The following is a 25,089-nucleotide window of genomic DNA, read 5'->3' as shown; positions in this document are numbered from 1 at the left end:
TTCTTGTTGTCTTTATTTAGTGACTGCAAATTAATCAATTACCAATGGATGTGAATTATAAAAAGCGGGTAGGGGATACCGTAAGTAAGAATCCCTTTTAATGCCTGCGGTGTCCTTTTTGGGCCTGCAGGAGGCAGCATTGAGCTGTGAAGTCCTCGAGTCACAAAGCACACACTGTCCCACGGCATCTCAAAGAATTAACACGTTTAATGAATTTCACACCATACATTTGTTAATCACCTCCTAGGCCACAGAGCTCTTTGTTGTTCTGGCTACTGCAGACTGACAAAGCTACTTTGTGGGGGGGGATTTGTCCCTTTACAATGAGATCTCTGCATTTCTCCCTGTAGGGTGAGCCTGGACCACGTGGGGAAGTCGGCCCTCAAGGGGTCCCTGGTGTGAAGGTCAGTCTTGAATAATCGCCTCTAAGGCCGGGGTCATGTTGATTTCCTAGGGAGGGCGCCATTTTCTTTAAAAACGGGCGCACAAATAATTCCAGCGGTTTTTTTGTAAAAGCTTCTGGGTTGAGCTGCATTTTTGCTTTCACCGCAGAGAGCACAGTCTTCCATTTCAGGGACCGGAACATGTATTGGGTGCCGCCTCCAACAGGAATGCTGACTTGAGGAATCCTTGGGACCGGGGCCTCGGGAGGGTAGAGTTTGGGCAAGGGAGGGAGCTTTGTGTGGGATGTGAAGACAATGAAGTCCACCCTCTGAAGCTGCCGTTCCCTCCAGCGGAACTGATCTCTGTCGCCTGGAGATGAGTTGAAAGTCTACGAGAACTCCAAGCCCCACCTGGAGGTTGGCAAGCCTAATTTCCTCAGCAGCACGCCCGTAAGAGCCGTTGATATAAGTGGCCCAGGAAGAGCCGGGTATCTTGACCTGCTCACCCTTCCTTTTTTGCAGGGAGATCGGGGAGAGAGGGGCCCGGTGGGTATTCCGGGGCCGCAGGGGAAAGTGGTGAGTATATGTGGATCTGGAGTTCTTTCATCCAGAGGGACCACTATTCCTTTTTCACCCTTCCCCGATCCTCATTTATTATTCTGTAGTTTCTCAACATGTTATTCTGCCTTCCCATCACCTTCCTTCTCCCTACGGTTTCCCCGGTTGACAAGAGTCCTAAAATTGGGGCTTTGCCACAGTTCTACCACATGCAGTTAGACGTCCAGCATCCAGATTCTGGGGAGAAACTTGGTCCTCTGAATATAACCGAGCCTGCAAGGCTCTCTTCCTGAAGGCCTATGTTTCCTGAACTTCTCCGAGGATGACTTTTCAGATGGCTGAGCGAAGAGAGATGACAAGACAAAGGGCATGTGCCCTCAGTATTATGAAGCACTCAAAACAATGCTGGGGAGGGACCCGAGTTCAAACCCTCCTTCTGCCCTGACACTCACTGGGTGACCGTGAGCCGGTCACTCTTTCTGCCTATCCTACCTCACAGGATCGTTGTGAGGATAAAATGGAGAAGAGGGGAAGCATGTATGCTGCCCTCTTCTCTATCCATTTGGTGCAGGGAGGCTTCCTCGCTGATCTCGTTGTCAAGCCCTCTCTTTGGTGGCTCTCACACGGAATCCCTTCCTGAAATCTCTCCGGCTGCCGGTTTGAGGCTTGCTGTGGATTTCGGTTCTACTTTGCTGAATGTTTGTAAACCATGGACAAGTGCATAGATATCCCATCACATGGTATAATCTAACATGCAACGAGCTGGCACATAACCAGTGAACAACCTTAGGGAGGCTTGCGAAGGTGATAGTTTTGAATGAATCCATCTTCGTGGTTCGCTTTCCTTGGCTTTACTTATCTGAAGGATTCCTGCCTGGGTTCCTCTTCTTCCTCAGGAGCGTTCTCTTTCTCTTTCTCAGTTCAGTTCTTTATTATTACAGTCCATGACCTGTAGGTAAATAAAGGAAACATTAATTGCAGAAAGAATAAAAGTTATATACAAATGATCTTGATAAACACAGGATAGTCCTAATAGATACCAGCTAAAACTACACATATCTTTCAACAATTTTACACTTGGACATTCTCCTGGGCAAATACTAGCGATTAAGTCATTTCAGGAACTAAAGTCTCTGCCACTCTTCAGGATTAAAGGCCCTTCTAAATTTTTCTTTCTTTTTTTTAAATATATTTTTTAGAAATTTTAAACACAAACAAACAAATAAACATAACATTCTCAATTGTTCACATACATACAGTGTAAGCAGTCTTTCGGGGAGTTCGTTTTGAATTGATCATTCATGTCGTACTGGACATTTATTTAATCAATAATCTATCTAAATCCTTTATCCATGTTTCTACTACTTTTCAGGCTATCTATCGAAGCAATACTTAATACTTGATACTTAATATAATTCATATTTCCCATTCCATACTTTACTTTTATTCTTTGTCTGCTGCACTAAACTATTTCATATACACCATAAATCTACTGCCTTAATATTGGTATTCTTTTATTTATTAATATTCCACCACCCTTCTTTACTAAGTCATTGTTTCTACTTTATATAATCAAAATAAAACACCCATTTCTTCTGAAATTCTTCCATTGTTCTGCCATTCACCAAGTTGGATAGTTTTGCCATCACTGCATATTCTGCCATTTTATCTTGCCATTTTTCCAGTTCTGGAGTTTCTTCTTGTTGCCAGTACTAGTCTCGCTGCTGTGATCCTATAGTTGAACAAGTCTCTATGATTCTTATCTATCTTTTCCGGCAGCATTCCCAACGGCATTGCTTCTGCCCTTCTCAATTTTTTCTGTGTAACTTTCTCTTTCTCCTTTTATTTGCAGGGCGCGAAAGGGGAGCAGGGCCCACCGGGAATCCCAGGCCCACAAGGTCTTCCTGGAGTCAAAGGTGACAAGGTACCATCTCACTATGATTGACCCGAATACAATGACATTCAGTGACATGAAGGGGAAAAAACCAGTATGGCTGGCAAGTCCAAGAATCTTAAAAAAAAGGAAACAAATCCGCAACTTGGACAGGTTTGCAGAAATAGGCGTCCTTTGCATAAAGATGATTAACCGTCATGAACATATGAAGCTGCCTTCTACTGAATCAGACCCTTGGTCTATCAAAGTCAGTACTGCCTACTCAGACCGGCAGCGGCTCTCCAGGGTCTCAGGCGGAGGTCTTTCACATCACCTACTTGCCTAGTCCCTTTAACTGGAGATACCAGGGATTGAACCTGGGACCTTCTGCATGCCAAGCAGAGGCTCTTCCACTGAGCCACAGCCTTACACCTCCTTCATGTAGCACTGTGTAGAAGGTACTAGTGCAGGATCAGGAAATTCAGAGGGGAGGAGAGAGGTTTGATTCATAGGGAATTAATGGCCAAAGTCAGGGTTGTATATTTTCCATTGCTCACAATATTAAAACTCTGTGCCTGAGCAATCCAGGCTATGCACCAAGTAGATATGAATACTGTCCCCTGTATAAATTATGTATGTGAGCAAAGGTCCCTGGATATTTTACGCTGCTACACTATTGTCAGATCTGGGAAGCTAAGCAGGGTCGGCCTTCGTAAGGATTTATATGGGAGACCGCAAGGAAGGTCAAGGTCACTATGCAGAGGCAGGCAATGGGAAACCACCTCTGAACATCTTTTGCCTTGAAAACCCCATGGGTCATTGTTAGTCAGTTGTGACTGATTGCAAAAAAAGAAAGAAAGAAAAAGACATACTATGGCCTTCTATGCAGGGATGTTTCCCCACGGTCATCCCCGCCGACTGCTTCGGGGCTTCCTTTTGATTATGCATGCCTTTTCCACCCGTCAGAGGTCGCCTCGCTCTCCCTGCGTGTTTTGCCCACATTTTCCAGATTCTGGCTTTGCTCACCTGCCGTTTGCTGGGCAGAAGAGCACTTCCTGGTGTTGCAGTGTGCCTGCTCCCACGGCGTTTGCACACTGGGCAGCAAATGTCGATCTTTGCGGTACTGATGACCGGGTTGTCCTTGCTATCATGGGCTTGACAAAACGGCCTTGTAGAAACGTCTGTACAATCTTGTAGTACGTTCTGCTCCTCCTAAATCACCACATCTTTTTGCTCGGTTCTCTAGGGCTTCCCAGGGAAAATTGGGTCCAAAGGGGACATTGTAAGTATCTGTACTTGTTCTTTTTAAATAACAACCCTTTTACTGCTTTCTTTTTGAAGTCAGCTTGGCTAGGGCCGTCAGAGAATTACCAGCTGCTCTGAGCACTGTTTGTCCAACCCTACCACTGTACTTTGCATTCCAGTGGCTCAGTAGGGGGCATTGCATGCTAAGCAGGTATCCACCTGATCAGCATCTGGATGAGGCCCTTGGGAGATCAGTGAAAGCTCAGAAGGAAAAGGCTGGGGTGGAGGAATTTTTGCAGATCCTAGAAGCCAGCAAGAGTTTCTATGAGCCAGATGGAGTACCATTCAGCAACCCAAGTACCAGTTGTTGGGCACAATTTTTAGACCCCATTTGTTATTGGGAACCTGGATAGGGGTGTAATGAATAATATTTTATTTATTCACTCACAATATTTCCAGGCCACCTTTCAACACATTTCCCCCCAAGGTGATTTACAATATAAATCTGAAACTATCAGGCTATACAAAATGCTGGCATTCACCTTGAAAGCCCAATGGGATCTGAGGCCAGCAGATCCGTGAATCCTTCCTCCCCTGGAACCGGCCTGTCTCTTGAAGCCCATCCCTGCTCCTGAGCTTTGGAGCCAAGCTTTGGGGCAGTGAGCTTTGGGGCCAAGTCCCTTGCCAAAATGCTTGACAGGGAGAAAGAGACTCTTCTGTAGTAGTTTAGGACAAATCTTTATGCCAGACATGTGGGAATGGAGCAGTGAGGCAGAGGAGGAAGGGGAGTCTGGCTCGATGAGGCAGACTTTTTTTTGACGTTCTCTTCTTTCCTCACAGGGAGATCCTGGTGTCGAAGGCCTGTCTGGGGAGAAGGGGGAGAAGGTAAGGGGGATTCTGCTTGCCTTGCAGATGCCAGACTGGGCCGGTGGGTTGCATTCAGTGGGTGAAAAGCACTCAGCTGAGCCAAATCCAGGGAGGTGCCGGCTCCTCGGTCCTTTTCCCTCCCCAGAACAAGCGGCTGCTCAGGTTGTGCAGAATGAAGAGAAATCTCTGGCCATTTATGCAGGGTGGATTCTGCTCCTCACTCAGTGCTGAGGAGAAAGTCAAACAAATTCCACCACCCCCACTCGCCTGCTCCTTCGTTCCTTCTTTGCACAGCTAACCTAATGTTTGCATAGATAAGCCGCGGCTGTGATTTTTCATGGTTCCTTCAGTAAATGCTTCTGTGCGGGGGCAGAGCAAATACAAAAGGTCGCGTTAAAGGGGCTCTTAAGAAATGCGAAGCAGGTATGTGCCAGCTTCGCAGTGAATCTGGAATGATGGTTCAGCATGAAGAAATTAAAAAAAAAATGCGGGGCACTTCAACCTGGAATGCGCTACTAATTACCAAGCATAAACAGCCTCTGCCATGATCTCAGTGGAGGCTGGGCAAATGCCAGGATCAGGATTCACCTGTACCATTACAATGCCCCTCCCCCAATACACAGCCATTAATTTACATAAGAACATAAGAAAGGCCATGCTGGATCAGACCAAGGCCCATCAAGTCCAGCAGTCTGTTCACACAGTGGCCAACCACTGTGCCTCTAGGAAGCCCTCAAACAAGACAACTGCAGCAGCATTGTCCTTCCTGTGTTCCACAGCACCTAATGTAATAGGCATGCTCATCTGATCCTGGAGAGAATAGGCTGGGCGGGGGAGATTAACTTGCCACTGACAACCTTAGTGTCTCAGGACTGTTGCTCTTAATTCCTCTTTGTCAGTTTTCAGTACATAAAAACATAATGGAACCCATAAAATTGCCCCTTTTCCCATCTGGAGGGCCTCCCCGTTAATGCTGTTTCTTGGGTGTACTTAATTTGAATGTTGTGGCCTTGTGTTGCCAACCTCCAGGTGGTGGCTGGAGAGCTTCAGGGAGTACAACTGTGCTCCAGACGACAGAGATCAGTTCCCCTGGAGGAAATAGCTGCTTTGGAAGGTGGACTTTAGGGCACTGCATCCCCTCTAAGCTCCCTCCTGTCCCCAGGCGCCATGCCCAAATCTTGTGGATTCCCCAGCATGGAACTGGCAACCTTAGTTGTTACCTTGGGTTTTGTTAGAGGGGCCATCTATGTTTGATCCAACAAGAGGACGAGGCATCCAAAAAAGTGGACAATGAGGGGGATTGTACACAGTTTGCCTATCCTAATTTACATTCATAGATGCAAATTTACACATTTATCATTTAAATAGAAATACAGCTCAGTATACATTTACACATGTATCATCGAAGAAGAAATAAAATGCACCCTGGTGGCAGCTTTGCCTTGAGCTAACTGTGCATGGTAGGGTTGCTAGGCCCCTCCTTGCCACCTGCGGGAGATTTTTGGGGCAGAGCCTGAGGAAGGAGAGGTTTGGGAAGGGGAGGGACTTCAATATCATAGAGTCCAGTGGCCAAAACAGCCGTTTTCTCCAGAGGAACGGATCTCTATTGGCTGGAGATCAGTTGTAATAGCAGGAGATCTCCAGCTACTACCTGGAGGTTGGCAACCCTAGTGGATGGGGAACTTCTGAAGATGCCTCCTGTTTTCCCTCTGGTCTTAAGGCTCCGCATCTTTGAGTCACCCCAAAACAACTTAGTCTAATTTGAGCTGCTGCCTACACTTGGGAGTATCCTACGGGAACTAGTGAGCAATCTTTATGAGAAGTTAATTAAGCTTAGATATCTATTTGGAAATGGGGCTGAAGAAATCTTGAAACGGCCGTCCCCCACCCATCATGCTTAATGAAGAATTCTTAACTATTTCTACAAGTACCTGATGGACTTTTAAAATATTCATCTATATACTGAGAAGATTCCACTATTTATAGACTATACTATTTATAGATTGTACTACAAGTCTTGTATATTTTGTACATATTATTTTTGTCACTTGTTGTAGTCTTGTGTACTTGTTAAGATGTTTTGAAACACAATACACACATTTTTTGTATTATTGTACTACTCTTTTCCTGTGCCAGTTTCCTAACCTTACGGTACTAGCACGGAGGTGCTTTTTTTCTTGTCTTACTACCTGGAGGTTGGCAACCCTAGTGGATGGGGAACTTCTGAAGATGCCTCCTGTTTTCCCTCTGGTCTTAAGGCTCCGCATCTTTCAGTCACCCCAGAACAACTTAGTCTAATTTGAGCAGCCATTCTTCCAGTGGCGCATAGTTAGGGGTGCCCTTATGGCTGCTCAGGAATTGAGCCTCTTCACCACCACGTCGGCTGGTTTGACTAGACAGAAGTAGATTCCAGAGCTTTCAGAAAAGAGGCCTTCAACAAAAAAAATAGGACACCTGGCCACCCTCAGTTTTGTGCCTTCTGCCACTTGCCTTTGATGCCAAAGTTTACAGGCATGGAAAAACACAGCTGGTTGGTTCAAAATAGTACAGAAAATCCAGCTCTCTCTCTCCCTCCTCCAACTTCACTAGCTTTCTCATCCACCGAGCAAGTTTCCTCACAACTCTTCAGCCTTCGGAGCTCCTTTGTCCTTCCTGTCACCTTTACCTTATTTAAAGTCCCACCCACTCCCCCCCAGCCAAACTTTAAAACTTGCCTCAGAAATGATGCACCGCTAATCAGTGCGCTGGCACCGTCCATCTGAGCAGTTAGGATGTTTGTGAACGCTCCGTGGTGCCCGAGCTGCTCCGCCAAGAGCTACCCTTGGGTCAGGCACAAATCAGGCAGCCAATGACTGATGAGAAACGTGTCCCTGTTTCTTTCTTCCTTGAGGAAGATCACGACTGTCTTGTTTCCTAGAGAAAAGTAAACATTTGTGTACATGACCCAGCCTCGAGGTATGCGCGATCCTTTCTTTTTCTTCTATTGATACAATGATGGTAGGGACGCACATAGTTTTCCCCTGGATACTCAAAAGTCTACTAACGGTGGGGCTGCTCTTAGCTTGCTTTCTGTTTTTCGTTCCTAGGGTGAATCCGGAGAGCCAGGACCCAAGGGACAGGTGATTATTTGCAAAACAGAATGTAAATATGCGCTGACTTCAGCACGGCAAGCTGGGAAGGGAACAAATCTTTATGTAAACAAAAGGCTTAATTTAATTCTTCTGATGATCTGTGAAGAAAAGCGCAATGATGTCGGGGAGGGGTTAGCGTAGAAAAACAAGTCTCTCTGAGGAATACATGAGAAATTTCTATAATGATGTGGGTAAAATTGTGCATGGAGTGAATGAATAAAACGGCAACATTTTCGCTCACGTGGACTGCAAATGCTCCACAAAAGCCGGCAGGTGAAAGGCAGTCTTGCTTTGCACAGTGATTCAGTGACCTTGGAACACATGGCTAAAAGATGTTGCAGTGGCCGCCTGCATAAACATGGCGTAGTGGTTAAGAGCGGTGGACTCTAATCTGGAGAACGGGGTTTGATTCCCCACTCCTCCACATGAAGCCTGCTGGATGACCTTGGGCCAATCTCAGTTCACTCCGAACTCTCTCAGCCCCACCTACCTCACAAGGTCTCTGTTGTGGGGAAGGGAAGGCGACTGTAAGCCGCTTTGAGACTCCTTAAAGGTAGAGAAAAGCAGGGTATAAAAACCAACTGTAGTGGTTAAGAACGTTGGGTTGGAGTGGTAGCCTCTAATCTGGAGAACTGGGTTTGATTCCCCACTCCTCCACATGAGCGGCGGATGCTAATCTGGTGATCCGGATTGGTTTCCTCACTCCTCCACATGAAGCCAGCTGGGTGACCTGGGGCTAGTCACAGCTGTCTTCAAGCTCTCTCGGCCCCACCTACCTCACAGGGTGTCTGTTGTGGGAGGTGAAAGGAAGGAGATGGTAAACCAGTTTGATTCTTCCTTAAGTGGTAGAGAAAGTTGGCATATAAAAACCTACTACTACTACTACTATCTTCTTTCTTCATTATTATTAGATGGGTATATGGAAGATAGTGTTTATTAGCCATGATAATAAAAAATGAAAACCCTTGATCACATTATGAGCTACCTTATATTGAGGATTAGTAGGGATCAATGGGTTTTAACGCTTGTGCCCCCTGTTTTTTTAAACCCTCTGTGGTACCTGCCAGGCTGTTGTAACATTGAATGTAGAGCTGGATGTATGATTGGTCGTAACCAACGGGGCAATACAGATTCTATTGTTCCAACACATAAAGGACTCTCTGAGAGGGTCTTCTCATGATGCAGTAGACCTCCGAAGCCCAAAGGGAATGCAGGATACTTGGAAAGATACCTCTTCTTACTAGCATCTCTTGTTTCACAGCAAGGTGTCCGCGGAGAGTCTGGTTTTCCTGGACCTACTGGGGACGCAGGGGCACCTGGTGTCAGAGGGTTCCCTGGACCCCCCGGCCCTCGGGGGCTTGGTGGGGAGCGTGGCGTGCCTGGAATGCCTGGGCCTCAGGGCGCCCCAGTAAGTAAATCTCATACTCTGCTCTGGTTAGACCTCAAATATTGTGTTCAGTTTGGGGCACCGCAATTTAAGAAGGTTGTAGACAAGCTGGAACGTGTCCAGAGGAGGGCAACAAAGATGATGGAGGGGTCTGGAGACCAAGTCCTATGAGGAAAGGTTGAAGGAGCTGGGTATGTTTAGCCTGAAGAGGAAAAGACTGAGAGGGGATATGATAACCATCTTCAGGTACTTGAAGGGCTGTCATATAGAGGAGGGTGCCGAGTTGTTTTCTGTTGCCCCAGAAGGTCGGACCAGAACCAGCAGGTTGAAATTAAATCAAAAGAGTTTCTGTCTAGACATTAGGAAAAAAAATTTGTAACAGAGCGGTTCCTCAGTGGAACAGGCTTCCTTGGGAGGTGGTAAGCTCTCCTTCCCTGGAGGCTTTTAAGCAGAGGCTAGATGGCCATCTGTCAGCAATGCTGATTCTATGACCTTAGGCAGATCATGAGAGGGAGGGCATCTTGGCCATCTTCTGGGCATGAAGTAGGGGTCACTGGGTGTGTGTGTGTGGGGGGGAGGTAGTTGTGTATTTCCTGCATTGTGCAGGGGGTTGGACGATGACCCTGGTGGTCTCTTTCGATTCTATAATTCTAGTCTATAAAGCTCCACTCTGTCCCAATGAAAATGGCACCTAGGGTGAGAAAACCAGTCTGCTTCGTCATCTAGAATGCTAGCAACCATCTATTAATTTCTCTAGTTTCACTCCTGTCTGGGAAACAGAGTTAGTCCTCTGTGATTCTGAGTCCACAACCATCCCTGTGGAAATGGTCAGAAGAAGGTTCAGGTTCTTCCCCGTTTCATGGGAGGGGAGATTCTTGATGCCAGTCTGAGACCCAGCTCTCCGTAGAGTCCATGCACAAAAGGAATAAAAAGGACTTCCCTTGACTGCCCTCGCCTTGCTGCTCCCACGTAGGGAGTAACTGTGATTACAGTGCCACCTTCCAAAAATACTATTCCGCAGACCAGGCAGAAAGTTCCCCTTAAAAACCACTGCTCACGTTCAACAGGGCTGGACAAAGGGCTGGTGCGGCGGGGACCTGGGTTCAAATCCTTGCTGAGCCATATAGCATCCTAGACAAGATAGGAAAAATCCCATTAGGATCAGAGCTAAGGGTCGTCTTAATGCATGGGTGCACTGGGCAGTTGCCCGGGGCCCCCCACGAGCGTAGGAGCCCCATTCTAATCTATGTATGTTGTGACTTGCCTATTTAGCATGTGCTTTGCTAAAGATAATGAACAATATTAATGTTCATTTGGGTTTGGATTAAGAATAAATACTGAAGTAGAATGTAAGAAAAGACTTGTTCATTATGGAAGCACCAATAAATATATATTTAATTTTATTGTCAAATTACATTTTTATTCCTGTGAGTGGTTTGTGCTTTGCCCAGGGGCCTATAATGCCGTTAAGACAGCACCCAAGGAGCTATTTATTTATTTATTTTCATATTTCTAGCCCGCCCTCCCCCGACCAGGCCGGGCTCAGGGCGGGTTACAACAATTAAAATTTCCAATATAACAATAAAACAGTAAAATATATAAAACCATAAACCAGAAAACAACCCAGTTAATTTAAAAGATGGACACCGTATATATGTGCTTACTGTGGCCGGTAATGGAAGAGAAGGTGGAGGAAAGGGTTAAACACTCTCCCTTCAGCAACCTTTCTGTACTCTTAGTAGCCCTAGAATTATAAAAAACAAAACCCCAAATAGAGGGTATTTTTTCTTTCTTTCCAGGACTGATAAGAACAGAGGAGTCAATTTTGAATGGTGAAACTGTGTGGGGGCAGAAGGGTTAAATTCCTTCCCCTTGTACTGTGGCCCCAGTTCAGAGTGGGTTCTTGCACATCAGCGATTCGCTTTTTTAAGAGACTGTAAGATCCCATCACAGACCACTGAAGCCTTCCCCTTTCTGACATTTTGGACATTATAAATAAGGTGACACCACCCCCTAATGGGCTGTGCCAAGTACTGCAAAAAAATAATCAAAGTTTAAGAAATGCATAAAATCAACTGGATTCTTCCATTTCCCTTCATCTTCCCAGAAGACCAAAGGTGTAACAGGGTAACAGTTCCACTCAGCACTGCAGGATGTAGACAGTAGGTCTTAGAACGAGAGGTTAGATTTTTGCCTGACCCTGTAAATTGTGGAGTGGTTTACCAGCTCGAGCCACCTTTTTGTGCGGTGCGCTGTTATTTGTCCCCACTTAAAATGCTGCAGTTTAATTCATGCGCCCATAAGCAGGGAAGAGAGAAGCCGCAAGCGAGATTCCACTCGGGGAGAAGTCCCATCCCACCCTTCTCTAACTCTGAAGGCTTACGGATGCCCCTTGGAGATGTGCCTTTTTTCCAGGAGATCTGGACGCCCGACTGTTTATGGGGCAGACAGATAGACAGATTCCCACAGCTGGCATAAGGAGCACCAACTGCCAGCTGGTTTCCCAGTCTCAGGCAAACATTTCTGACTGAAAATGCAATTTTTTTAAAAAAAGAGCAGCTGCAGATAGCCATGTTGTTTTCTTGGATTCAGCTACGCTAATTCATATGAGCCATGAAATTAGTTTCAAGTGGATAACTGCAGTAGGGAGAGCAAGATTCCAATAGCACCTTAAAGGCCAACAAGATTTCCAGGGTATCAGCTTTGAAAAGTCAGAGCTCTGATGCAGTCGCCAAAGGAAAAGAAAGCCATCTTAGATACAATAAAAGTGGTACTCTCACCGGGGACAATTCTAGCTGTAGAGCAAGAAGGTGACAAACTAGATGAAACAAGAGCTTTTAATATGTATATTTCAACATGGATCAGCTGAAGATTACTTCAATCAATATCAACGGACTGAATTCGCCCTTAAAGAGAAAGAACATTTTTCATAAAACTATCTAAATTCTCATATAATTTGTCTCCAGGAAACTCACATAAAAAGGAAATTTGGGAAAACTTCTTAAAGCAAACAAACTTGGCAACCTTTACACATCTCTGTCAGAATCAAAGAAAAGAGGACTAGCGACATATATTAATAGAAACAAGCTGGTTGGCCTTCAGAAAGTGAAGGTGAAGATGGAAGATTTCTGATTCTGTGGGTTCAAGGTTCAAATGGAATGAAATTAACAATTGCCAACATTTAAGTTCCCAATAATGCAAAAGAAATTTTTTGGGGAAATTTTTTCAATGTTTTACAAGACTTTCCACCAAGGAGAAATTGTGATTCTTGGAGATATGAATGGGGTTATGAATATACAGTTAGACTAGTCTAGGAGTGTATCTTATGAAGGGAGCTTTGATTTTCAAAAGCTCACACTCTGGAAACCTTGCTGGGCTTCACGGTGCTACTGAACTCCAATCTCAGCCATGAGGATCTTTATTTGCCTCTTTCCAGTCCTACTTGGGAAGGTGGGCAAGGTGTAGCCCGATCTGGTCGGATCTCAGAAGCTCAGCAGAGCCAGTACCCTAAATGTAGGCTGTGGTATCTGATGCAGCAGTCAGCACACTGAAAACCTTTGCTTTATTTTGAGGCGTGTGTGTTTTAAACTTAAGTTTCTAGACCTCATGAATGCCAAAAATAAGCTAAATATATTGTTTGGGAAAGCCAAGGGGGCAAATATAAAGCCCACTCTTCAGTGTTCTTGCGTATCTCTTTGTCTCTTCCTGTGCCTAGCTGAAGCAAAAAGTATTTTGGAAAATAAGTAAATCACATGCACAGTGGGTTTTAGGTAGGAAGTGGTGGTCTTTTGGGTTGCCAAGTCTGGCCTTCCCCCCCCCCCCAGTGTGCAAAGTCACAGTTATCACCACAATTCATCATTTTGCTGATCTGTCCGTTTCCAAATGACTGAGATGATCGGGCTAATTATATTGCTGCCCCGGCTATTCCCCTCTTTCCCCTGGGCCACTGAGAAGACCAGCATGGCAGGGCTAGAGGGTTGGTGGGAAGGGAGCCAGGAGCCCAGTGCTACATGTCGAAGGGCGAGGGAAGCATCCTCTATTTACTGCTATGTTTGTATCAATTTTTGGAAGCCGTTTTGGGGACTGAAAAGTGGGTAGAAATGACTAAATACAATGACAGTGATACATGAACGAGGGCCTCTCTTCTTGCCTCTTTGCAGGGCAGGGATACAGGAGATCAGCACATTATCGACGTGGTCCTGAAAATGTTGCAAGGTAGGGTCCCCAAAGACTGTTAAAAGACCAGTTGGATCAGACCAAGGGCCTTTCTTGGCTCGTGCATCGAATATGACAGAGTAGAGCTCCTTGAATCTTCTCCTTCTGTGCTCTCTGTTTAATGGTAAGGGTAGTCCCCTGTGCAAGCACCGGGTCATTCCTGACCCATGGGGTGACGTCACATCCTGAGGTTTACTAGGCAGACCATGTTTACGGGGTGGTTTCCCAGTGCCTTCCCCAGTCGTCTTCCCTTTACCTCCAGCAAGCTCGTTACCTGGAGTTTAAAGCACATTCCCATATTCTAGTGATAGTTTATATTCCCCCTGTTTAAAACAAAATGCTCTTAAGCCAGGTTTGGTGCTTGCTAGAGGATTTATTAGACAGATTGATCAACCTCTACCCTAGGGCAAAGATTCTGATGGCAGGGGACTTTAATGCTCGTATTGGGAAGAAGGATGAAATATGGCTGGCCTCAGCGGGACTCACCGAAAGCGAAGCAAAAGATTTGAGTTACTTCTATGAAAGATCCTCCAAGGGTGATAAAATTAATCCTGCGGGTTTGAAACTTCCGTCTAGCACATCCTGTTTGGCAGCGCTCAGAGAAGCTCTTGAGTGGGATGTTGGGGCAACAGCCCCCCCCCCCTCCGTTGGTCCACCCCCCAGTGCCTGAGGTTCAGAGGTGGAGTACCTCGGGAAATGGGAAGTTCCATTTAGCTTTTGTAGGTGATGGCCTTTGATGGCTTGGGGAGGGTGCACAGTCCCCTTGGAGAGCCTTCTAAGGTTCAATCAATGCATCCCACGGGATCGAGCAGAATGGTTTTCCTTGGGAATCAGGCTGCTGGTGGAGACTGCCAGGACTTCCACTCTGAGAGCCAGTGTGGTGTAGTGGTTAAGAGTGGTGAGAGCCAACGTGGTGTAGTGGTTAAGAGCAGTGAGAGCCAGCGTGGTGTAGCAGTTAAGAGGTGTGGTTTGGGACGGTGGAGTCTCATCTGGAGAACCGGGTTTGATTCCCCACTCCTCCACATGAGCGACAGAGGCTTAATCTGATGAACTGGATTTGTTTCCCCACTCCTATTCATGAAGCCAGCTGGGTGACCTTGGGGTAGTCACAGCTCTCTTAGAGCTCTCTGAGCCCCACCTATCTCACAGGCTGTCTGTTGTGGGGAGGGGAAGGGTGATTGTAAGACAGTTTGATTCTTCCTTAAGTGGTAGAGAAAGTCAGCATATAAAAACCAGCTCTTCTTCTCCTTCCATAACCAGCCTGAAAACCATCTTCCCACATGCTTAATGCTAACTTGTTAGGAGAAGGGTTCAGCCTCTCCTTCTCCCTGCTATGCTCTCTTTCTGTGCGCAGGGTGTTTGTTCATGAGGAAGCATTTGGAACATTCATGTGATTCTCTTCACCCGCAACTCTGGAGTCTCTTCCGGGCAAAACTTTACCACTTGATTTTGTTTGAACGTATAAAATGTCCCTTCACCAGTCTCCATCAACACATCTTATGGCAGGGAATTCCAGTGGTTAACTGTGTACCAGGCACAAAAAGTATTTTGTCTGTCTTGAATCTGGAAGGGTGTATGTCTTCCAACTTCTCCCTTTCTCTGCCATTCAGAGCAACTGGCTGAATTAGCTGTGAGTGCCAAAAGAGCCTCTCTGGGTGGGGCAGGTGTGATGGGACCTCCTGGACCTCCCGGCCCCCCTGGGTCTCCTGGTCACCAAGGGCCCCATGGACACACTGGCCCTCGCGGCATCCCAGGCATCATCGGGGGAGTGGGGCAGATTGGTAACACTGGACCCAAAGGTAAGCCTGCTTCCCTGTATGGAAAGCTTTCTAGACCTCTACGGAGTTCCAACGGTTCTTCCAACCTAGGGAGTCCCCCACACACACACTGGAGTCCCCTCACCCTTCTGTTATCCAGAAAGCGTGGGATGGGAATGGGAACGCAGCTACAATTTTATGTCTGGCTCAATTTAAAGTGTTGAGTTTGCTAGATTCTGTGCTGCTGCAGTTGACATACAACGGAGGAGGGGCTGTGCTAACCAGCAGTCTTGAAAATGAAGGCAAACATATTATATGTGCTCTCCTTTCTTACCAAGTGGTTCATTCATTATACTAACAAATGAACCAGCATGTTTTATTCAGATGTTTTTTTAGACGACTGTAAATTGGTAACTTACCTGTTTTACTTGTGCTGGTCATTGACTGTAATAAAATTTCTATTCTAAGTGTTGGGTTTTGCGTTTAAAGTCATTTATGGTTTGGAGGGGTGGGGGAGGTAGGGTGGCATGGTATAGCCTGATTGTGTCAGCGGTCGGTACTTGGCTGGGGGACTGCCAAGGCAGGCTCTGCAGAAGAAGGCAGTAGCAAGCCACCTCTGCTTCCTACTTGCTTTGAGAACACCTTGCTGGGGTCACTGTAAGTCAGTTGCGACTTGACAGCACTTATGTGTGTATGGTTTAGGATGGGGATCTCTCTGGGACCACTGGTTCCCTTGTGATCCTGCTGGTTACATAAAATCACTCTGGTTACCCTTTTTCAAGTGTCCTGAGAGCCAGCGTGGTGTAGTGGTTAAGAGTGATGGTTTGGAGCAGTGGACTCCGATCTGGGGAACTGTGTTTGATTCCCCACTCCTCCACATGAGCGGCGGAGGCTAATCTGGTGAACTGGATTTGTTCCCCCACTCCTAAACGTGAAGCCAGCTGGGTGACCTTGGGCTAGTCACAGCTTCCTTAGAGCTCTCTCAGCTTTTAGGTGTTGTGGGGAGGGGAAGGGAAGGTGATTGTAAGCCGGTTTGAGTCTTCCTTAAGTGGTAGAGAAAGTTGGTATATAAAAACCAACTCCTACTCCTTCTTCTTGTTAGGTGGGTGGCTGTCATAGATGGAGCCACATTTTATTGAGAAGGTACCCCAATTGCAGAACCTCTTCCCCAAGGTATTCACCAGGCAGTCTATCGACTGAATTTTAGACACCTGCTGAAACCTCTTTTATCTGCCTGAGGATTTTACTGATGGACTGGCTCCTTGCTGCTTTACACCTGTTGCTATTACTATTGATTTTGAGCTCCTGCTTTACTGCTTGATGTGTTTGCTTTCGTGAGGTTCTGTATTTACTGATTACCGGAAGCCAGCTTGGAAACAATGTCACTGGAAGCGGGGGGTGGAAATATCTGAAATAAAGCAGTAGCCAAAGCATCCTTCCTGCAGCATATTGAGTATGTAGTGGTCAAACTCTCTCTGGCTTTTCTCCCTTCCAAACTTCTAGGGAAGAGGGGTGAGAAAGGAGAGCAAGGAGAACCCGGGCGTGGACATCAAGGCATGCCAGGGCCACCAGGTATCCCAGGTAAGATTCCTGCCGCGGTGGACTAAAGTTAAAGAGGGACAGAGATGCCACAGGGTGTTTTCCTGTATGCAAACTGTGATTGTTCCTCACAGATCCCTGTTAGTCAGTGTGGTGTTGTGGTTAGGAGCAGTGGACTCTAATCTGGAGAACCAGGATTGATTCCCCACTTCTCCATGTGAGTGGCGGACTTTAATCTGGAGAACCAGGTTCAATTCCACAGTCCTCCACAAGAAGCCTGCTGGGTGATCTTGGGCCAGTCACAGTTCTGTCAGAACTCGCTCAGCCCCACCTACCTCGCAAGGTGTCTGTGGTGGGGAGAGGAGGAAGGGAAGGCGATTGTAAGCTGCTTTGAGACTCCTTAACGGTAGAGAAAAAGTGGGGTATCAAAACAACTATTCTTCTAGTCAGTTGTCTCTTGAATATTGTTGGCAAGGGCATAGCCTACTGCACTGTGGGGACATGGCCACAAACAAGAGGGGGGGTTGTATGGCACAGTGCCTGTATTATTATTATTTTGGTCAGGATGCCTCATTCAAGGGGGATCATTGCCAGAAAAGACATGGGTAGCTGTGGCCGTTCGTGAAGCCTACAGTGGTTCACCCTCTGGGCTTGAAGATCCTTAAAGGGAGCCCCAAAGAGCATGTGGCTGTCCTCAACAAGGGCAGGGCTTTTTAGTCCCTGGCCCCAGCCTGGTGGAATAGTCTTCTAGTGCTATCAGGGCCCTGCAAGACCTTAAGGGGTTCCTCAGGGCCTGTAAAACGGAGCTATTCCGCCAGGCCTACAACTGAGGGCTGCCACAAATTTATCCATCATTACTGGCCTCCCCATCCCCCCCCCCACTCTTGACATCTGTGGGGGTTTGACCTGCCGTAACCCAGTTACGCTGTGGCGTCTGAGTTGTTTTAAGGCCATCTGGTTTGCGGTTTTAATATGTGGTTTTAGATTATTATTCTATGGTTTTATGTATTTTAAAGGTTGTTGCCCGCCCTGAACCTGGCCTTGGCTGGGAATGAGGGCAGGCTATAAATTTGAATTAATCAATCAGAAATACTATCAGTCTAGTTGACATGCTGGGACTTATGAGCCAAGGATACTTGGGTATCTCTGTGTTGACTTACTGAATCAATTTATACTCCACCTTTCTCACCGAGGCTCAAGACGGACTACAGAATTGGAAAGCAATGCAGTATAAACAGTGTAATACAGGTCCCAGCTATGTGATGGGCTGTCCCTTCTTTGTTTTCCAAGGTGGTGGATCACGTGACTGGGAGCTTCTTCATCGAATCAGTTCATATTAAAATGTTCTATATGCACTGGCACAGGCTGAGATGCCAAAGAAAGGCCCCTGGCATTCCAGCTGCTATAGAACGTATATGCTGGAGATGGCACGTGGGCCCGTTGGGTGATGGTGAACTGACTCCCATCTTCCAAACATGCTGTGGCTTCCACAGGAAGTGACATCATAATGCAAGGTGCTCAAACTCTTGAAGGTGGTGGATGAAATGGCTAGAGAGAGAGCTAATCCATTCCTGAGGGCACACAAGCACAGAGGAAAAGTAGCAGCTTAAAGACTAATAACATTTCTGGCAGGGTATGAGCTTTCGTGAGGCACAGCTCACTTCTTCAGATACAGCTAGAGTGTGAGTCCATCTATCCTTAAATAGAGACGAGTGAATTAGACATACAATGGCAATGTAAATGTCAAAAAGCAAGTAAATGACATTAGCAGGCGTGATTGGAATTAGGTGTGGTGTGCAGAGGGGTAGAAGGCAAGAGAAATTAGCATTGGTAATGAGACAGGAATCCCTAATCTCTATATAATCCAGGAGAATGCATTATCTTGAGCTTCATTATTAGTTGTAAACCAGCAATCTCTCTTTCTAATCCTCTTTCTAATCTAAGCACAGAGGTCTCATCCATTTTGTTTTCCTAGGTCTCCCCGGTCACCCTGGCCAAGCCATCAACGGCAAAGACGGTGAACGAGGTCCTCCGGGCGTCTCAGGAGAACCCGGACGGCCTGGCTTACCGGGGCCTTCTGGACTTCCCGGATTCTGTGAGGCCGCCGCCTGCTTAGGTGCCTCTGCGTATGCCTCGGCCCGCTTGACTGAACCAGGCGCCGTCAAAGGACCTTCTTACTAAATCTGAGTCGAGGGAATACTCCCTCGCAAACTGAAGTCAGCGAAACCTCCACTGCTGACCTTAAAGGACCAGGGCTGTGGACCAAGGAAATGGAGAACCAACCAAAATAAATCCTCCATGGGGATGAGGATCCTCTGCCTGATTGGGCATCCACCTGTCCGTTCATTCTGCGTTGGCAAAAAGACGACACTTGGCAGCTACAAGTAGCTCAGATTGCGGGGAATGGGAATCCAATGAAAATTTTTAAACGTGTGCAGAGTTCATACCTTGGGTCGAAAGCAAGGCTGGAACCTCATCCCTTAAGAGACTGCTGTTCCTTTACAGGGATAATATACAGGGAGTCACTGACCTCTTCACGTCACCAGGAAAGGACGCCTGGATTTTACCCAATTCTGAGAGAGGAGAGAGCATTTTGGCTTTTATCTTTGGGCCGAATTCACATTATGGTACTGTAGAGTCCTCACACGACATAATTGGCTATGTTCTTGTCAGGTGGAGAGGTGTTTGTGTGAAGTAGAACCGTGTGGGGAAAAGTCCCGAATTACCACATGAAAGAAAACCTGTGAAAAGCAAGGGTTTTGTTCAATATGCTGACTTCAGATTCCCCCCCCTCCCTCGAGGGCTACTTCACACAACTGCCTTGTAGTGTGAAAATAACATAGTAAACCTGTTATGGGAAGACTTTTACTGCATGGAAAAACCATCTTATGAATTGGTCCTCGGGTAATTCATTAACTATCTCATTGATCTGCGCTCTCCTATTTCAGCCCATTTTCTAGCAAATCTATTGACATTTTCTTGTTACTTTACTTTGTGTTTGTATGGAAAGATTAATTCACCCAAACATTTTCCTGATTTTTTTTGTGTGCATTATTGTTTTGGGGATTTTTTTCCTAGCAGACAATTGGTAGTTGATTCTTTAACAGAGTACACCAGAGCCAGCCCGTCATTTCCCCAAAGCTGTAAATCTTTGTAAAATAAGGTTATTTTATAAATACTAATAATTGAAAATCAAAAATTTTTCTTCTACCAAAATAGCTACTCAAACCAGACAATAAAATGAAGAATGAATGCCAAACAACTTACCTGACATGTGCACTTCTCTGGATTTGATAGACTTATAAAAAAAATGTTTTTCTTTCGTTTGTGTGAGCTTCGATTGTTTTTCTTGGTGGGGTGGTTAATCAACCTCACAATTAATTTGGTGACTCTTGCTGCTGTTAAAGGGATTGACTGAATTACTTTCATGGTTTCCTTTTGGCTCAGAGATCATTTAGGATCTGTTGGCCACATTTTGTGGTAGAGAATAAGGAAGGCAACGAACAGTTGCAGAAGAGTTGAAATGCATCTCACTTTCCAGATTGAATCTAATTTTGTGTGTGTGTGTAGGGTGTGTGTGTGACATAGCTTTGAGAGCCAGCATGGTGTAGTGGTTAAGAGCGGTGGTTTAGAGGGGTGGACTCTGATCTGGAGAACCGGGTTTGATTCCCCACTCCTCCACATGAGCGGCGGAGGCCAATCTGGTGAACCGGGTTGGTTTCCCCACTCCTCCACACGAATCCAGCTGGGTGACCTTGGGCAAGTTACAGCTCTCTTAGAGCTCTCTTAGCCCCACCTATCTATCAAGGTGTCTGTTGTGAGGAGGGAAACGGAAGGTGATTGTAAGCCGGTTTGATTCTCCCTTAAGTGGTAGAGAAAGTCAGCATATAAAAACCAACTCTTCTTCTTCTTTGTCATTAATTCCAAAGGGTCAGCCAAAGAGTTTTGCGGCACCTCCAAGGCATTCAGATTTCTTCTGGCCAATGCTTTTGTGAACTAGAGTCACATTTGTCAGATGCACGGAATTGGAAAATAAAAAGGAAAAAAACGTTTCTTTATAATTTTAATAATATCAGACAATGAAGGGTAATGCTTAGTGAAGCGGGCGCGGATCCACAAAAGCTTCTGCCCCAATAAATTGATTAGTTTTTAAAACGCCGCAGAGCCCTCTGTTATGGAAATTGAGTCAAATTTTGAAAGCCAAGACACCAAACTCTGAAGCCTTGTGATGTTCTAATTTGAGGACTGGAAGCTTGCTCTTAAAAAAAACACACAATAATTGTAATACCTTTGAACCTGAAATTTTAAGATGTGGTTCTGGATGAAAGATGTGGTTGTGGATGAAATGGGGGAAAGAACTCCATAGAACTCTCCAAGGTCTTGAACAAGAGCTCACTCCAGGAGAAATCTCTAGCGGTTTGCAGTGCGAACTCCACGCTCTTCTTGAATTTTAAGGCTGGGTATTACACTGCAGTCAACGTACTGAGCGGCCTTTAACAAAAAGTATAACTGGCAAGGCCGTTTTGGTTAGGCAGGAAGGAGTTTTTTTGTTTCCTTTAAAATGAACAGCAGCATAAGAAAGTGTGCCTTCAAAAAAGGAAAAAAAACACACTCTATATATAAAAAAACCCCTAAAATTCTCATCTATATAAAGAACACTGCACTGTGAATCCATGCAACCATTCCCGAGTGCCACAAGGACTGGGCTCTGAAGGGAACTGGAGCCGGCACGAGGGGCGAGAAGATCTGTGGGGAAGCCATGGGTGAATACCCTGCAGGGTGCCTCCCGAGAAAGAACAGGTATATCCCAGATCCTGGGTAAGCGGGTGTCCTCTTGTGGGGGCATTGCACTTTAAGGACCATGGGAAGAAGAACAGGCTGGTGCATTTGTTGGAGCCGAGCATCACTTCCCTAGCACCAGCAGTGGGATTTGCGTAGCGGCGTGAGAGGCATCGCGGACTTTGATAGTAGTACAGTAGGAATTCATCATAGCACCATTGCTTTGCTTGTCTCTGGCAGAGTGCGTCTCTTTATCTAACGCCAGTCCAGCACTTGAATCAGTGAGAAGGCTAATGAGAAAAAGATGACTTGGACCCTGTCCCCAGCCAGGGTAGGAACTGGGGTTTACCGTTGCCAGTAGGTCCAGCCAGGCGAAGGACCACTTCTCCCTCTCGTGATTCTCAGCCCCCCTTCCCTCTTTGGGCAAAAAAGGTGGAAGTTAATTTCCAATATTCTATTTGTAAGACGAAATTTAATCAAGAAATTAAGCCGCTTGCATACTAACGAGCCTCGGCGATGCGTCTGACAAATATGAACAAAACCTCTCCTTTTCTCCCTCTCTCACCCCCCCCCCGCCCGCACTCCATCTTCTTGATTAAGGCCTTCATAAATATTCATTGTATAAATAGAAGATTGGATGCCATTAAAGCGACAGGGGAAAGAGATTGAAATCAGAGGATTTCTGCCGAAATGAAAGGCCAGGCGAGGGTCCAAGCTTCGCCCCAAATAACAATAAATCATCGCTGCGCAGACGCTAAGAAACCAACCTGTCACGGCGGCGTCATCTCCGTCTTCAGGGTAAATTGGAAGAGAGTTAGCCAAATGTTTTCAAATAAAGGCCTGCTGGTGCTTTAATTGTAATGGACTTTTGGAATGAATGCCTATGAATATTAATTTGGACAGCCGGAGAGGAGAAGACGCGGAAATATCGCCCAAGTCGAGCTTGTCCACCTGCATCCAAAGACTTCTCCGATTTAAGTGTAAATTGACCTTAATAAATTACACCTTTTGTTGTTAATTTTTCTGTATAGCACCATTAAGGTAGAAGTGTACTTTGCAAAGGAAATGTTAAGGAACCAGGGATTCTGTTAGCTAGATCAAAGCATCTTTTTCTTCATGTCAAAGAGTAGCTCACCAGAAGAGGGTGCTCCTGCCCTATCTGCAGTGTGCCTGAATGGTACCAACTAAGTGGAGAGTTAGGTGACTCAAAGCAGCCAGTGGAGATCCTCTTGGGACTCTACAGGCTCAGATCCTGGCCTTGGCTGTGCATCTCTGAAAAAAACACTGAAGTGCTGGGAGGCAGGCTGCTTCTGCTTGCCTGGGGTACTAGTAGTAGTAGTCTAGTACCTATCCCACCTCCAGGCACCCTGCCCTGGTAGCAACAGAAGCTGAGTACTTACGCTAAAGGAACTTAGTATCAAAATTTAGACACTGGGGAAAAGACGAGGGAGGAAGAGACAACCAATAGTTATCTCTTAGACTCTATCATGCTTTCTCTTGCTCCTTCTGGGTTCCCTTTCCCCCGTCTTCTGAGCTGCCTTTCTCTTCCTTGACCTTTTCCTCTTCCCATTCCTGAACAACAGGGGAAGCAGACGTGTCCCAACGTCTGAGTCCTCAGCTCCAGAGGCCAGAGAACATCGCTGCCCTGGTTTGCCAGCCCAGAAAAGAAACCTCAAATTAGCAAACTTGTGCATCAAGGGTTGCTTCCCTGGTTTGCGAACTAAAGCGTTTTCCCCCTTTCTAGCACTAGGGGGCACTGTTTGCTTTCCAAAGACAGGTTGCATTTGTATGGCTTCTATCTGCCTTTTTGGGCGTGTGTGCGCACGGGCAAAAAATAGATAAATATCAAAGCAATTGAGCTAAGGGAGCAGAAGTGAAATGGGAAGAAGGCAGTAGTTAGGGAAAGGGGGGCCTTCCTGAACGTTTGGACTATAGAATTTATGAAATTGTTACTCAAAGATTCTCAGATCTCAAGTGAATGTAAAGTTGCCAACTCTGGCTTGGAAAATACCTAGGGATAAGAAGGCAGTGCCGGAGGAGGGCAGAATTTGGAAAATGCGAAGAGTTCAGCAGGGACGTGAGGCCTCAGAGTCCACTAGGTTTGCCAACACCAGGTTGGGAAATTCTTGGAGATTAAGGCGGTGGAGCTTGGGGAGGGTGGGGTTTGGAGAGGGGATGGACCCTAGCAGGGTATAAAGCCCTAAAGTTCACCCTCCAAGGCAGCCATTTCTTCCAGGGGACCTGATAGGGATGCCAGCCCCCAGGTGAGACCTGGGGATCCCCCAGAATTACAGCTCATCTCCAGACTACAGAGACCAGTTCTTCTGGAGGAAATGGATGCTTTGGAATGTGGACTCTATGGCATTGTTCCCTGCTGAGGTCCCTGTCCTCCCCAGGCTCCATCTCCAAATCTCCAGGAGTTTCCCAGCCTGAATCTGGCATCCCCAGCTCCCCCACCCCCAAATCCCCTGCTGGTGGCCAGGGGGAACCTGGCAACCTTAGGAGCTGATGTCTTTGTATGGAAATCAGTTGTAATCTCAGGAATACTCCAGGCCCAATGTGGAGGGGTTGTGGCTCAGTGGTAGAGCTTCTGCTTAGCATGCAGAAGGTCCCAGGTTCAATCCCCGGCATCTCCAGTTAAAGGGACTAGGCAAGTAGGTGATGGGAAAGACCTCCGCCTGAGACCCTGGAGAGCCGCTGCCGATCAGAGTAGACGGTCCTGACTTTGATGGATCAAGGGTCTGGTTCAGTAGAAGGCAGCTTCATGTGTAATTCATGTGAAATTGAAAAGTTTAATACAGTCTCAGGCCAACAATAAAAAACATTTACATAATAAAAATAGTATCTATATACACCAATACATCAATAAATATATAATCAAACATTCGTAGGGGAACTATTAAAAACATAAGCGTAACTAGAACACAGTTAAAACTCATTCATTGGGTTCGACCCATGCTCGTGTAGCCATCCAAATTTGGCCATTTTAAAAGTTAGCTCGGTGTCTTTAACTGAGAGCAAGTTAGAAAGGCGAGTCGCTCTAATGCTCCCTGAGTGGTCAGCTATTACAAGGGAAATGTGTAATCTGTATGTGAATTTCCTAAATGTCTCAAAATCTAAGGCCAGTTTACAACACTAGGATCTACAAGCAGGAAATGTGGTTTTTAAAATGGTCCAACAAAATGAACGTAGGAGCTAACTGCCTAGACAAAACCAGAGATCCATATAATGCAACGTTCTATTTCTGATCTGATGAAGTGAGCATTGACTCATGAAAGTTTATATCCTGGAAGTATTGTTAGTATTATATCCTGGAAAGTATTGTTTACATCCTGGAAAGTATTGTTAGCTGTGG

General features: G+C 46.1%; 1 protein-coding gene and 1 non-coding gene across 2 annotated transcripts in view; both read left to right on the top strand.

The window, feature by feature from the left end:
• Window positions 1–19,136, top strand: part of COL9A2 (collagen type IX alpha 2 chain) — a 61,037-nt gene extending 41,901 nt beyond the window's left edge. Inside the window, exons 22-32 of the mRNA XM_056846434.1 lie at window positions 351–404; window positions 906–959; window positions 2,794–2,865; window positions 4,061–4,096; window positions 4,900–4,944; window positions 8,013–8,045; window positions 9,319–9,465; window positions 13,605–13,659; window positions 15,270–15,458; window positions 16,920–16,997; window positions 18,931–19,136. Of these exons, the coding sequence (XP_056702412.1) occupies window positions 351–404; window positions 906–959; window positions 2,794–2,865; window positions 4,061–4,096; window positions 4,900–4,944; window positions 8,013–8,045; window positions 9,319–9,465; window positions 13,605–13,659; window positions 15,270–15,458; window positions 16,920–16,997; window positions 18,931–19,136 (969 nt within the window). The remainder of the gene's footprint in view (window positions 1–350; window positions 405–905; window positions 960–2,793; window positions 2,866–4,060; window positions 4,097–4,899; window positions 4,945–8,012; window positions 8,046–9,318; window positions 9,466–13,604; window positions 13,660–15,269; window positions 15,459–16,919; window positions 16,998–18,930) is intronic.
• Window positions 19,137–24,298: 5,162 nt separating this feature from the next.
• TRNAA-AGC (transfer RNA alanine (anticodon AGC)) lies at window positions 24,299–24,370 on the top strand. The gene has a single exon. It is a non-coding gene; the product is annotated as a tRNA-Ala (tRNA).
• The last annotated feature ends 719 nt before the right edge of the window (window positions 24,371–25,089 follow it).

This window comes from Euleptes europaea, chromosome 3 (genome assembly GCF_029931775.1).
Source record: "Euleptes europaea isolate rEulEur1 chromosome 3, rEulEur1.hap1, whole genome shotgun sequence".
Lineage (NCBI taxonomy): Eukaryota > Metazoa > Chordata > Lepidosauria > Squamata > Sphaerodactylidae > Euleptes > Euleptes europaea.
Note: the sequence above shows the minus strand (reverse complement) of the source record. Positions and strands in the feature narration are given on the sequence as shown.